This window comes from Aphelocoma coerulescens, chromosome 18 (genome assembly GCF_041296385.1).
Source record: "Aphelocoma coerulescens isolate FSJ_1873_10779 chromosome 18, UR_Acoe_1.0, whole genome shotgun sequence".
Lineage (NCBI taxonomy): Eukaryota > Metazoa > Chordata > Aves > Passeriformes > Corvidae > Aphelocoma > Aphelocoma coerulescens.
The window spans coordinates 285,335-297,892 of NC_091031.1; the positions used below are offsets into that span (position 1 = coordinate 285,335).

At 57.1% G+C, this 12,558-nt stretch overlaps 2 protein-coding genes across 9 annotated transcripts; both read left to right on the top strand.

Annotated features, from left to right (window-relative positions):
* Window positions 1–359: 359 nt before the first annotated feature.
* On the top strand, window positions 360–8,214 carry MAFG (MAF bZIP transcription factor G). Of its 8 annotated transcripts, none has more exons than XM_069032705.1 (4): window positions 360–459; window positions 3,363–3,477; window positions 4,172–4,233; window positions 4,322–8,214. In XM_069032705.1, exons 3-4 carry the CDS (start codon window positions 4,198–4,200, stop codon window positions 4,772–4,774), a joined length of 489 nt encoding a protein of 162 aa, XP_068888806.1. In that variant the 5' UTR covers window positions 360–459; window positions 3,363–3,477; window positions 4,172–4,197; the 3' UTR covers window positions 4,775–8,214. The 8 variants fall into 8 exon arrangements, with proteins under 8 accessions (XP_068888806.1, XP_068888804.1, XP_068888805.1 ...); XM_069032704.1 differs by lacking the exon at window positions 360–459 and adding an exon at window positions 609–910; XM_069032707.1 differs by lacking the exon at window positions 360–459 and adding an exon at window positions 609–910 and having other exon boundaries at window positions 3,368–3,477.
* Window positions 8,215–8,301: 87 nt separating this feature from the next.
* SIRT7 (sirtuin 7) lies at window positions 8,302–12,535 on the top strand. Its single transcript, XM_069032700.1, has 10 exons — window positions 8,302–8,474; window positions 8,550–8,687; window positions 9,157–9,261; window positions 10,169–10,239; window positions 10,340–10,412; window positions 10,865–10,963; window positions 11,429–11,665; window positions 11,909–11,989; window positions 12,138–12,244; window positions 12,331–12,535. Exons 1-10 carry the CDS (start codon window positions 8,379–8,381, stop codon window positions 12,533–12,535), a joined length of 1,212 nt encoding a protein of 403 aa, XP_068888801.1. The 5' UTR covers window positions 8,302–8,378.
* The last annotated feature ends 23 nt before the right edge of the window (window positions 12,536–12,558 follow it).

Here is a 12,558-nt window from a genome sequence, read left to right on the forward strand (position 1 = left end):
CACGCGCTCTGAAACGCGCAATGTGCACCGGGGAGACCCACAGGAGGCCGAACACTGCTGCCAGAGATGGCGGGAGCTGATCCGCGGCCGATCCAGTACTTTGGTGGAGCGGCAGCGCTCGCTCCGGGACGGGAACTCGACCGCGGCGGCGGAAGGAGACGGCACCGAGAGGAGCGGAGGCGGCCGGGCCGGGCCGGGCCGGGCCGGGCCGGGCCGGGCCGGGCCGGGCCGGGCCAGGGGGACCGCACCCTCTCCTCGATACCCCCGGGGAGAGCGCGCGGCCCCCTTAAGGCCCGGGGCGGTTGCGCCGGGCGCTTCATGAATGGAGCCACGTGACCCAAATATCACGTGACGAGTCCGTGAGCGGCGGCGGCGGCGGCGGCTCGTGAGTCCCGGTCCCTCCCAGCGCGGCCTCCCCGCCCCGCCCGGCCCGGCCCGGCCCGGCGGCTCCGGCAGGAGGTGAGCGCCACCGGCTGCGAGGGCGGGCGCGGCCCTGGCATCGGGCGGGGCGGGGCGGGCCGGTCCCAGGGGGCGGGCCGGGGCGGGGCGGGCGCGGCGGGCCCGGGATGGTGGCTGGGGCCGCCGCGGGGTCGGCAGGTGCCTAAAGGGGCCGCCATCGCTGACTCACGGCGGGGCTTCGGGGTCGCGCCTGCCGGGTGCCGCCCAGCCCCCGCCCCGCCCCGCCCGCGCTTCTCTTAGCGGCCGAGCAACAGGTGCGCGGGGCGCTGGCCCGGGGCCTGTCCCCGGCCCCGCCCGCCGCCTCCCGGGTCCACCCGCAGGCATCACGGATGCATCTGGCCCCTCCCTCCCGCCGTTGCCGACTGCCCCGATCGTGTTGCAGACCGGCTGCCCTCAGGCCGAGCCTACCCTTCTCAACCCCGCCGCACCTTCAGGCACTCAGGCTCCGCCGGTACGGGTGCGACCTGGCCCCCGGCGGGGCCTCGGGCACCCCCCCCTCCCGCCGGGCAGCCGCCGTGGTCTGTGATTCTTCTCCCGAGGACCAGAGGGCCGGGAGGGTGAGGGGCCATCGGGGCGTCTCGCCCAGTTCCCAGAGTAGAGGCTCGGCCCCAGGCAGGACAGCTCCGCTGCCGGCAGTCGGTACCTTGTCCTCGGTCTACTTGGTAGCTGAAGATGTGCGGGTGGGAGGTTCTGGCCCCTGTTCCGTAGGGGCTGCCCGATGCTTGGCACTGCAATGTCCCCCGAGTGGAGTGGGTTTCTGCTCCCGCGGGACTGCAACGTTTGACCAACAAGGAGGGTCTGTCTGTGTGTGTGTTGTGCACGGGTCGGTCACGCTTGTTCAGAGCTGGGGACGTCTCTGGCTGTCCGGGATATGTGAGGTTTGAGCTGTGTGGTCGGAGGAGGGCACCGCCGAGGGTGGGAAGGGGTCTCTCAGAGCTGGCCCTTTCCTTTAGCAGTGTGAGCAGAGTTAAAACCAGCTGGGTGGGCAGATTCCTTGAGGGAAAAAATTGCTGTGGAAGTGCTCAGGGTTGGATGAGCTCACCAGGGGACTCCCAGGGTGGGGAACACAGGAGAAGCACTCTCTTGGCTACATAGGTAATTTGGGGAGTCATTGGATGAGACTGTGAGCTAATTTGCCAGCAAGCAAATAAACAGAGTGTGAAATCTACACTGGGAGAGAGTGTTCTCGTGCAGTGTGCCCCACTCCTCTGCCTGCCGGTGCTGTGGAGCCCATGGGGAGCACAGCCCTTGCTCTGCCCACGGGCCTCCCAGCAGGCCTGCCCGCCAGCGCGGGTGACGTCACCGTGTTTACACGGGGCTCGTGGCAGGGTTCTGCATCAGGAGCGTGGAGAAGGGCCTGTGTTGAATCATGCGCGGTGCTGTCAGCTCCTGTGTGCTGCCGCTGAGCTGAGGGGAGAATTGGCTGTGCTTGTGCTGAGTTCAGGCCTTTCGAGCTCTGGGGAAATGTGTCGAGACTGCAGTTTCTTCATTGCAGCCGTAGAGTTTGGCACTTTTCAGTGTGATCTTTCTTCAGGAAGCTATCAAAAGTTGATCCATCAGCAGTCTGGAGAGTAAGGTGAAGTTTGGTCTCTGATATGTCACCAGTTCTCTGGGTGTCCTCTTTGTGAGCTGCCAAACAGCCTGGTTAAAACAGGACCCAGGAAATAGCCAACAACTCTTTGGGTTGTTTTTCCCATTCTACTGACTGCCTTGTGTGTTGCTGTGCCTTGGAGAGGTGGGATCACCAGGTTTTTGGGGGCAGTCCTGTTGCAGCTCTGATGGCTCTTGTGAGAGGCTTCTGCCTGAGAGGGTGTTGTGTCAGAGGGTGCAGAGGCAGGAATGAGTAGCTGCCTCTGCTGTGTCTAGCCCTGCCAGCACCAGCCATTCCCTAGCCTGCTGAGGAGCACTCTTCCCAGTGCCCTGCCTGATGTAGCATGCGTGTGCCCTGCTTGTTTCATTTTGGGTCTGCTGTAATGAAGGCAGCCTGCGTGCTTGCCAGGCAGCAGTAAATTCTTTAGTGCCACAAGGCAAGCAAATTCCTGTGGTCCCACTGACCATACCTGCCCTTGACTCCTTCCACTCGCAAGAGGATGGGGCACAAAAGTGCTGCAGAGGCATGCTATTGGTCTCTCCAGCTCTTCCCGTACCTCTCCCCTTTTCCTAGCAGACATGTTGTTTACCACGTAGGAACAGAAGGAATAAACAGCAGTCTGGCAAGGCGGGAAGAATTGATTTTGTGAAGCAGTTGCTCAGATGCTGCCTGTCCTGCCTCATTGCAGCTGCCTTCCCTGGGCAGCAAAATGACCATGTCTATGCCAGTGTGGTCGGGTGTAGCAGACATCTTGTTGGAAGGAGCATTGTCCTCTAGGTATAAATAGCCCAGCTCCTGGCAGGCTGCAGGCTTCAGGAATATCTCTGCTGGTGTTCTGGGGACTACTAGCTCTGTTCACCTCCCGTAGGTTGTAGAGACGCTGTAGGGAGCCTGTGCCACAGCTGCTGAAAGAGTACAAAGATGTATTTGCTGATGTGTGCATTTCGTTCTGGTCTGTAACTGGACATCAGTCCTGCTGGGAGTAAGGCAGGGGCAAACAAAATTGCTGTTTGAAACCTGCAAGATGAAAGGGACAGAGGCACCTGTAGGCTACACAGGAGTACTGGCCAGGGCTGAGGGGGTGCAGAATGGGCTGAGAGGGGAGTGCAGTTTGGGCTGCTCAAGGCACAGCCATGTCTGTCAGGTAGTATCTGTGTGGATCAATTCCTTGGGCAGTGTAGTAGCCCTCTGAACTGAAAAGCCTGAGGGGAGGAGGTATGTGGGGACAGAAGCAGGAGCCGGCGTATAAGTTTCTGTAAAGCAGGCCTGGGAATTGCTCTTACCAGTTCTGAAGTCTTGTCTTCCGTGGCAGGGAAGGAGTCTGCTCTCCTCTGTTTTTCGGCACCTTTAATCTTTGTTTTCTTCTGAGCACACCTTGGCTCTGAAGATAAGGAGGAAGAAGGTGGTTCTGAGCCAGGGATTGACAGGTACTTTCTCACAGAGGAGACCTACAACTGGGGTCAGTTTTGTGTAGCCGGGAGAGGCGAAGGCTGCTGAGACATCAGCCCAAATCTGATGGAATTCCAGTGTGTCCAAGGCTTCCCCTGTACCCCTTGCCCTGGGTTATGTCTTACTGAACTATACTGGCTGCATCCTTGGGGGCATCTGGAGTCTGGTAGGACTGGGGAGCTTCTGAGCTGTGCTTGGGCACCTGTTGGAAGGGCATGTTAAGGTAACCTGCCCTGCTTGGGAATGACAAGGATGAGGCTGGGAGCAAGCGGTGCAGAGTGCCAGCCTGCTGAGTCAGCATGACTGACCTGGAGCAGCCATGCTCTGGACCCTGCCTGCTGCTTGCAAAGCTATTTTTACAAATGTGGCTTCCGTGTATTCTGACTCCTCCTAGTTTTTTTAATCTTCCCCACCATAAACGAAAAACCAGCATTGCCACAAAGTCTCCACGGGAGCAGGGGTGTGGAAGGGCAGCAGTTTCTGCTCAGGGACAGAGTCTGCTGCTTGTGAGGCCAGCTCAGCTGGCTGCTTGTTGAGTGTCTTCCAAGGAGGGGGTGAGTGGGGACAAGGATGTGGAGCAGCACCATGAGGCATTGCTGCTGGACCCTGCCAGAGGAATGCCGTGGGCTCTGCTGTGTCCCGGGTGCTAATTTGACCTTCCTTCCCTTCCAGAACCTAACTGACAAGGCTGTCGTGTTATGACGACCCCCAACAAAGGAAACAAGGCCTTGAAGGTAATGTGGCAGGTGGAGGAAAGGGGTGCAGGGATGGGCACAAGTGTCCATCTCATGTTTCACAAGTGTGTGCTGTCTTCTCTCCCAGGTGAAGAGGGAGCCAGGCGAGAATGGGACCAGCTTGACAGATGAGGAGCTGGTGACCATGTCTGTGCGAGAGCTGAACCAGCATCTACGGGGCCTGTCAAAAGAGGAGATCATCCAGCTGAAGCAGCGTCGGCGCACGCTGAAGAACCGGGGTTACGCAGCCAGCTGCAGAGTGAAGCGCGTTACCCAGAAGGAGGAACTGGAGAAGCAGAAGGCAGAGCTGCAGCAAGAAGTGGAGAAGCTGGCCTCAGAGAACGCCAGCATGAAAATGGAACTCGATGCTCTCCGCTCCAAATACGAGGCTCTCCAGAACTTCGCCAGAACCGTGGCCCGGAGCCCCGTGACCCCTGCACGGGGGCCTCTCACTTCCAGTATGGGGCCCCTCGTCCCTGGCAAGGTTGCTACTACTAGTGTCATCACAATAGTGAAATCCAAAACGGACTCCCGGTCTTAGTGAAGCGAGCATTGCCTGAGCTTGTCTGTGCAGGGCAGTTAGGCACAAAACCAGCCTGGAATCCCCAAAGCACAAGCCCTCCCCACATGGGTCCGGGTTCCTTTGACTTGGCCCAGGACTGGCCCGCTGATTGCTCCAGTTTATTTTGTTGTGTCCAGATTGGTATGAGCAGTGGTGATGCATCCCTTGTCCTGTGCAGACAGAGCTTTCCACCCAGCAGTCTGTAGCCCTTGGGTGCCCTGGGGACAGACTGTGAGATTTTGGTTTTCTACCCAAAGAAAGTCTGTGCAGCATGGCTGATGGAAGGGTGGAGGGGTAGTCCGAGGAAAGCTTTCTTCCTGGGGGCTGGGAACCCTAATTTTTGGTCACTTCCAAAGGCTTTATTTCATGACTCTTCCAGGTGGTGCATCTTGGCGCCTGAACCTGCTGCTTTTGTCTCCTTTGGTACCTGTAGTTACAGTTGGGGTGTTCTGTGTCATAGGTTTTTATTCCTTTCTAGGTGTGCCTCTGTGCCCTAACCGTGGGTTTCCCCCAGACGTCCATGACGTTAGCTGTGTAAACTGGCAGTGGTGGGAAGGACGATGCTGCTGTGTCCTGCCGCTGTGGTCCTGAGGCCCTGCAGGCCCCAGCACCCTGGGAGGGAAGAAGGGAGCAGTGGTACTGTGTTGACTGCAGGCCGGTTTTGTGCCTAATGTGTTGCACTGAACAAGACCAAAATCACTAGTTGTTCCCGTGTTTTGAGGGTATCAAGTGTCTCTAGTGTGATGGTTTACACAACCAGTTTATGTGGTTAAATAGCCCTTTATTTAAAGAGAGAAACATCATTTTAAGAGTTATTAAATTATCTAAGTTTAAAATTGGACAGAAGAGAGAGCGTATTTATAGTCAGCTTTTTTACCTGAGAAGGCAAGAATATTTCACCATATGAATGGGGAAATATTCTCAGAGACTTTGCTAGTTAAAAGTTAATAAATAAATAATTTTAAAGTTTCTCATGAACCTCCCGCAAACTGTTTGTGGCTCTGAGGTTAGTTTTTATAAAGAGTTATCAGACTTTATTTATAAAACTTAGAAAAAAACAAAAAAAGAGGCAAGTCCTATTTGATATCTTTTTGCAATTGTACCAAAAGTGACTTATTCTTGACCTTGCTAGTTTCTGTCGTGTCCCCTTGTGTTGGGCGCTCTGCTCCCCAAGCTCTCGTGCAGTGCTCTGGTGTGCTGGTGCCTTTGCCATGTGCTGTCATTTCACACTGTTGTTGTTTTCCTTAAACTCGACTGAGAGATTGAGTTGGAATCTCTCCAGAAGGGTTCTGGTGCACAGGCAAAGGTGCTGCTGTTTTTGAAGACAAGAATGGCTGGCTGGTGCAGCGAGGTAGCGATGCCTGCCCAGAGGTGTGCAGCAGGAGCACAGGCAGCTCCTGCTGAGCAGCCAACACCAGGTTAACTTGGTTATCTGGAGAGGAAAAATGCTGCACTTCCCTTCGTGCAGCAAAGCTATCAGAGAAGTAACATGAGGGAGGCTTGTCCAGGTTCAGGAAAAGACTGGTGGGATTTATCTCTGGAATTAGATCCTGTGGTCAGAACTTGTGTTGTGCTTACGACGAACAAGAGGGGCAAGTCTGCAACAAGAGGAGCAACATGGGACTGGCTAGTCCCTGGTGTCTACACATGGCTGGCCAGTGAGCTGTGGCAGGATCACTGTCCTTCCTGGGGCAGCTTCTCAGGGGGTTAGGAGAGTGCTCAGACTCACAGCTGTGACAGAGCTGAGAAGCTGTTTGCGGCCGGGCTCTGTTTCCACAAAAACTTTGACTCTCCTCTCCCTTTCCCAAAGACTGGAGCTGATTTACTGAGTTGCAGAGAAGCAGGACACGAGGGGGAAGCCCATGTGACCTCTTGGCTGCTGAAGATCTGAGTGGAAGGGGCAGATTGGGATAACACAAGTGAAGCCACAGTCTCGTGGGGAGGTATGGCCATCCTAGATAGGTTTTGGGGATGTTTCTCATCGCTGAACTGATACTGCTATCCCCTGAGTGGAGGAGCAGGTCAGCCTGAAAAAGCTGCAGTGTGGCAGGAGAGGAGCAGGTAGTTTCCTGAGATGAGCTTTGCTCTGATTGATTGGGAGTTTAGGGAGTTGTTTGGGATGCTTTTCCCAGTAAATTTCCCAAAGGAGGAGTAGGTTAGAACATTGCCTCAAGACTTCCCCCTTCTAGCCCTGGACTTTCTCTTCTCTTAACTGAAGTGTCTGATGTGCCACTTCCAGCCATTTGCCACACAGGCCACACATTGCGTAGCAGTCAGCAGGCTCTGGTCTTCCAGCTGGTTGTGGGGTGACTGGAAGAGGTGAGATTTTACAAAATACAGAGGCGTCCAGTTGTTCTGGGGTGTCAGTCCCAACTCTGCCCCTCCTAGACCCAGCCTGAGACTGAATCAGCCAGAGCCCTTCAGAACACAGCTGAGTCCTGATCTGGGCTGGAGGAGCAGGCAATGTGTGTATGGGGCTGGTTAGGAGCTTGGTTCTGCAACTGGAGCCTCTGGTGTGAGGAGAGCCCCATCAACACAGCAGGCAACGATGGGCAACCCTGCAGCCATGGAGAACTTGCTTTTTGTTGTGCTCTGTGGCAGGGAGCGTCCAGTCCTTTCCCACCTGCCAGGTGGCAGCCGTGCTGCTGCTGGTCACGGGCTGGTGCTGCTCTGTCGTGAGGCAGAACAGGGCTGGCAGCAGCGCTGACTTGCACCAGACGTCGTTCCCCCTCCCCTGCACTGTCCCTCCTTGCTCGGAGCCCGGGTCTGCTTCGAGTGGCCTGTGTGTTCAATGAGGACAGGTCGTGTAGGGAGGAGCAGGCGCAAGGCCGTGACTGAAGGGTGCCGGTGTGGAAAACAAGCTCTGCGGGTGCCGGGCTGGATGTCAGCGAGGCCACGGTCCCCTGAGCGTTGCTTCCTTATGGTTTTGTTCTCAGTGAAGTGTAGGACCCCGAGTGATGTATTTCCGCAGTGTCCAAGGAGTCTCCCGTCCTGCTCCGGGGGGTCCTGCGTCCTGCCAGCTGGCTTCCTGTGCCCGTGCGAGGCGACCCTTGCCCGAGCCGTCACGCTGACTTCTCTCTCGTATATAGTGTTCTGGAGTGTGACAATTCTTGTTCCTGAGGTGCTCGTCCGTTTGGTTTCCTGCTGTGAAGGGTGTCGTGTTTCCTTTCTCCTTTTCCTGGTGCCGTTCCGGGGGATTGGGGAGGGGTCCTGCGCCAGAGCGACTGGGGAGCGTCCCCGGCACCCCCGGGATTTGTGTATCTTGTGAATTGTGTACAGTCGCTCCCGGCCGGAGCCGGGGCTGGCGGACAGAAGGGTCACCCAGAGGGCTCCGGGCTCGGTGCAGGCGGTATTTATTGCTAAGTTATTGCCGTTATTTATTCTGTACAGTGTCCGCCGCCTTTGTACGCGACAATAAACCGCTTCAACAGCCGCCGCCTGCGCGTCCTTGGGGGGCCGCCCGGCACCAGGGGGCGCTGCCGCGCGTGGGGGCGGTGCAGGAAGCGGCGCGCGCGCTCTGACCGGAAGGCGGAAGCGGCGGAGCTGAGCCCGGTGGCGGCGGAGGCGCGGCGGGTCCGGGGCGATGGCGGCGGGCGGCAGCCTGAGCCGCTCCGAGCGGAAAGCGGCGGCGCGCGCCGAGATCCTGCAGCAGGAGGAGCAGCGGGACCGCCGGAGACAGGTATGGTACGACGCGGCCCGACCCGTTCCACCTCGCCGCTGCGGGCCGCCGTGACCACGCGTGTGCACCGGGCAGGTATCCCGCATCTGGAGGAAGCCGCCGGCGGAGCGGAGCCCCGAGGAGTGCCAGGTGCTGAGTGAGAGTGAGGACATCGTCAGGGAGCTGGAGCGGCGCCGCAAGCGGCGCGAGCGGCTGCGGCGGCGGCAAGAAGAGGTGGGCGGCGGGGTCGCGACGGGACCGGGGAAGCCGTGTCGGTGATGGCAGGGAGCGGCCCCGGCCGCGGAGAGGCGGGGCGGAGGTCGCCGGGCTGGATGCTGCCGAGCTCTGAAGCCACAGCAGGCCTCGGTGAACAACCGCTGTGTCCCGGTACCGGTACCGGGTCTGCCCTCCGGGGACTGCCCTGTGTTTATCTCCGGTCAGCCGTGCTGCCAGGCGCGTGTGGCTGTGTGGGCACGTCGGGTGGGTCACCAGCTTCTGGTCTCCAGGAAGCTTTTTCCCGTGATCCTTCCATGAACAATGCCCATGTTCTTTTCATTTGGAAACCACTGTTGATAATGTTTGTGTTGCTTTTCCTGGTTGGCCCAGGCCCATCTTCAAACTTTTGGGGAGATCCCTGTTCTTTCTGACTCAGTGGTGTAGTGTATCTCTGATCTGTCTGAACCTGCTGAGGTGTGTTTTTCAGGTGTGTGATGAACCAGAGGAGCTGAAGAGAAAGGTGGCTGAGCTGGCAGCAGCCGTGCGGAGCGCCAGGCACCTCGTCATCTACACAGGCGCTGGGATCAGCACGGTGAGTTTGGGGGGCAGCAGCTGGAGCCCCTTCAGGGGGCAGTATTGGCTGGACTGTCGTCTGGTTCCTGAATGACCACAGGACATGTGTGACGAGCTCAGGATGCTGCATGAGTCCTGCGGCCAGCAGTTTCCATGCTGCATCCTGGGGTCACTCCTACTGCCCATGAGATCCTGTGGCTGCATTGCCTCTGACCACATGCAGGATGCACAGCCTGAGCAAGAGGATGCTGGTCTTGCCTCACTCAAGCCTCTTCAATGACTTGGTGTAAAACTTCAAGCCACTTGGATCAGGAACGTTATATGTGTTATTGGACATGCAGGGACAGCTGGGGATTATTAGAACTTACAAACAGCAGTTTGAGAATTATTTCGTTGCAGCCGCCTGGGGCAAAGCAGCAGTCTGGTTCTACCTCTTCTAACATGACATCTGTCACCTTTGTGTGAGCTCTGTCACTCCATTCTCTGCTGACATGGAGCATGGCTCAGGGCAGGGGGCTGAGTGCTCATGTCACCTGCATGTTTGCTAGAGATGCCGAGTGTGAGGTACCGGGAACCAGAGTCTAGGGAAAATAAGAAAAGGCTCAAGAATGAAGTTCTGTGTAGGGAAATGGGAAGAATCAAGGGTGAAAAAGAGTTCTGGAGGGATTCCATAATGGTAAAATTGGAGCAAACTAACAGTAGAGGTGAAAATGAGAGCTGAAAGGTAGAAGAGAGAGATAAAATATATGAGGAGGTTTCCCTGTGTTCGGGAACAACTACGCTGGAAAACTTGGAGTGAATGAAAAAGCAGCCATGGATGGAGGTGTCTGCGGTTGTCCTGGGTGGGCCTGGGTTGATTGTGTTTATGTACAAGAACTGTGACACCCCCCCCCCCCATCAGGCCTGGTTTTCTCTCCTGGTGACAGGCAGCTTCGATCCCAGACTACAGAGGCCCCAACGGCATTTGGACACTGCTGCAGAAGGGCAGAAGCATCAGGTGAGGAGCCAAATTCTGAACTGTGTGACAGAAAGCTGGTACTGGAAGAGGTTAATGGCAATTCCAGCTTTTATTTTTTTCCCCCCTTGCTTCTTGTCAGGGCTGCAGACCTGAGTGAGGCAGAGCCCACGCTCACTCATATGAGCATTGCCTGCCTGCACAAGCACAACCTGGTAAGATATTTTTTCCTCACCTTATTCATGTTCCTCTGCCTAAGAATGATAAACCCAGCAGGGAAGAGAAAGCTTTTCAGGAGATTGCCTGACTATGTTTTTAGCTTAAGTGGCTGCACATCCATGTAGGAAGATGTGTCCGAGCCTTCCTTAGTGAGCTGCAGGCTGCAGCTCTGGCAGTTTTTCCCCTGGTGCCTTTTCTTTAACATGTATTTGTGTCTGATGAGGCTGGTCTGGGGAACTGGTCACGAATCAGCCAGCCCTAGAAAGCCCTCCTGTTTAGCAGGAGGAGGCTTTCCATTTAGCTTTCACAAAGGTCTGCTCACCATGCTCTTCCTCTGTGGGTCCTGCTCTGATGTACAGGCTGTTGGTGCAATTTGGGACACACGCATCACCTGCTTGGAGTGGTACCTGTGCGGTCTGTAGGAGCTCAGTGTTTTGTTCCCTTCAAGGTGCAGCATGTGGTGTCTCAGAACTGTGATGGGCTGCACCTGCGGAGCGGGTTACCCCGAGCTGCAATATCTGAGCTTCATGGGAACATGTACATAGAGGTGAGTGGCCAGAGCAGGAAAAAGTCAGTGTTAAGTGGCCTCACAAAAAGAGAACGTAAACTCTTGATCTGCCACTAGCTCAGGAGGAATTAGTACAAGGGCTTGGCCTCTGTGCAGTTCTTGTCTTCAGACCATCAGTTTGGGGTGAACTACTTAGAAACTACCAAACCAAACTCTGTAGCTCTTTCTCTGTACTTGCTGGAGCCTTTTGCTTCTGACCTCTTCCTCAGCCCTTCTCTGAAATCCCTCCCAGCATGTAGCCAAAAGCTGCCTGTGGCTCTACTTGCTGGTTTTCAAAAAAAACTTAAGGTTTTCCAAGTTAGCATCTGATCCCTGATGCTTCTGTCTACAACTTCTGTGTTGCCCCCAAAAATGCTTTTCTTCCAAGAGAACAGGCTTGCTCCTGGCCTCTCGTGGGTGGGATGGTGATGATGTGACGAGGTTTCTGGTTTCATCCTGCACCAGGTCTGCACTTCCTGTACACCCAACAGAGAGTACGTGCGAGTGTTTGATGTGACGGAGCGCACAGCCCTGCACAGGCATCACACGGGCAGGATGTGCCACAAGTGTGGGGCACAGTTGAGAGATACAATCGTCCACTTTGGGGAGAAGGGGACATTGAGACAGCCCCTGAACTGGGAAGCAGCAACAGAAGCTGCAAGCAAAGCAGATGTGATTCTTTGTCTGGGTTCCAGCTTAAAGGTAACTTTAGAGACTCGGTGAAGATTGTTAGCAGCATTCCCTCTTGGTGATACACCTTGGTGCTGAGCAGTCTCCTCCCAAACAGACAACTGTAAACTCTGGTGTCAGGATTCGCCCAACATCTGTGATAGTCTCTCTTCCTCCCTCTTTCCCCTCCTGGTAATACATTCCTTTTCCTCTCGCTGATACGGTTCACAGCTGCGTGTGCCTGTGGCCGTGCTGATCCTCTGTGCTTTGTGGCAGGTTTTGAAAAAATACCCACGGCTCTGGTGCATGAGCAAGCCCCCCCCACGCCGGCCCAAGCTGTACATTGTGAACCTGCAGGTGAGATAAAGCCTTTGGCGCTGGGTTGGCCAGGTGCGAGCCAAGGGGCTGCGGATGTGTGGGGCCGAGCCCCTGCCAGGCCCCGGGCAGGAGCCCCCCGCTGCCACCCCGGGGAGCTGCCTGCAGCCGGCTCTGCTGTCGCTCGCAGTGGACTCCGAAGGACGACCTGGCCGCCCTGAAGCTGCATGGCCGCTGTGACGACGTGATGCGGCTGCTGATGGCGGAGCTGGGGCTGGAAATTCCGCGCTACGACCGGTGAGTGGCCCGGGCTCTCTGCGGTGGGAGCCCCCGGCCCGGGGCCACCTCCAGCGCCCACCGCCGCCCTCTCTTTCCTTCCGCAGGGCGCGGGACCCCATCTTCGCGTTGGCCGAGCCGCTGCGCCCCGAGGAGGAGGGCACGCACTCGCGGAAACCGGTGGCGCCGCCCCGGGAGGAGCCCCGGGAGCAAGAGCAGCCCCGGGAGCGGGCGGAGGCGGCGGTCGGGCGCCCCGGGGGGTGGCTCGGCCGCGGCTGCGCCAAGGGCGCCCGGCGCAGGAAGAGCCGCTGAGCGCGGGGCGGGGCGGGGCGGCG

Bases quoted from the DNA above. Each gene is read 5' to 3' on its own strand.
- SIRT7 (XM_069032700.1), top strand. From the start codon at position 8,379: ATGGCGGCGGGCGGCAGCCTGAGCCGCTCCGAGCGGAAAGCGGCGGCG. The intron at 10,413-10,864 runs GTAAGATATTTT...GTTCCCTTCAAG, and splicing joins GCCTGCACAAGCACAACCTG to GTGCAGCATGTGGTGTCTCA. The intron at 11,990-12,137 runs GTGAGATAAAGC...TGTCGCTCGCAG, and splicing joins TGTACATTGTGAACCTGCAG to TGGACTCCGAAGGACGACCT.
- MAFG (XM_069032705.1), top strand. From the start codon at position 4,198: ATGACGACCCCCAACAAAGGAAACAAGGCCTTGAAG. The intron at 4,234-4,321 runs GTAATGTGGCAG...CTTCTCTCCCAG, and splicing joins AAGGAAACAAGGCCTTGAAG to GTGAAGAGGGAGCCAGGCGA.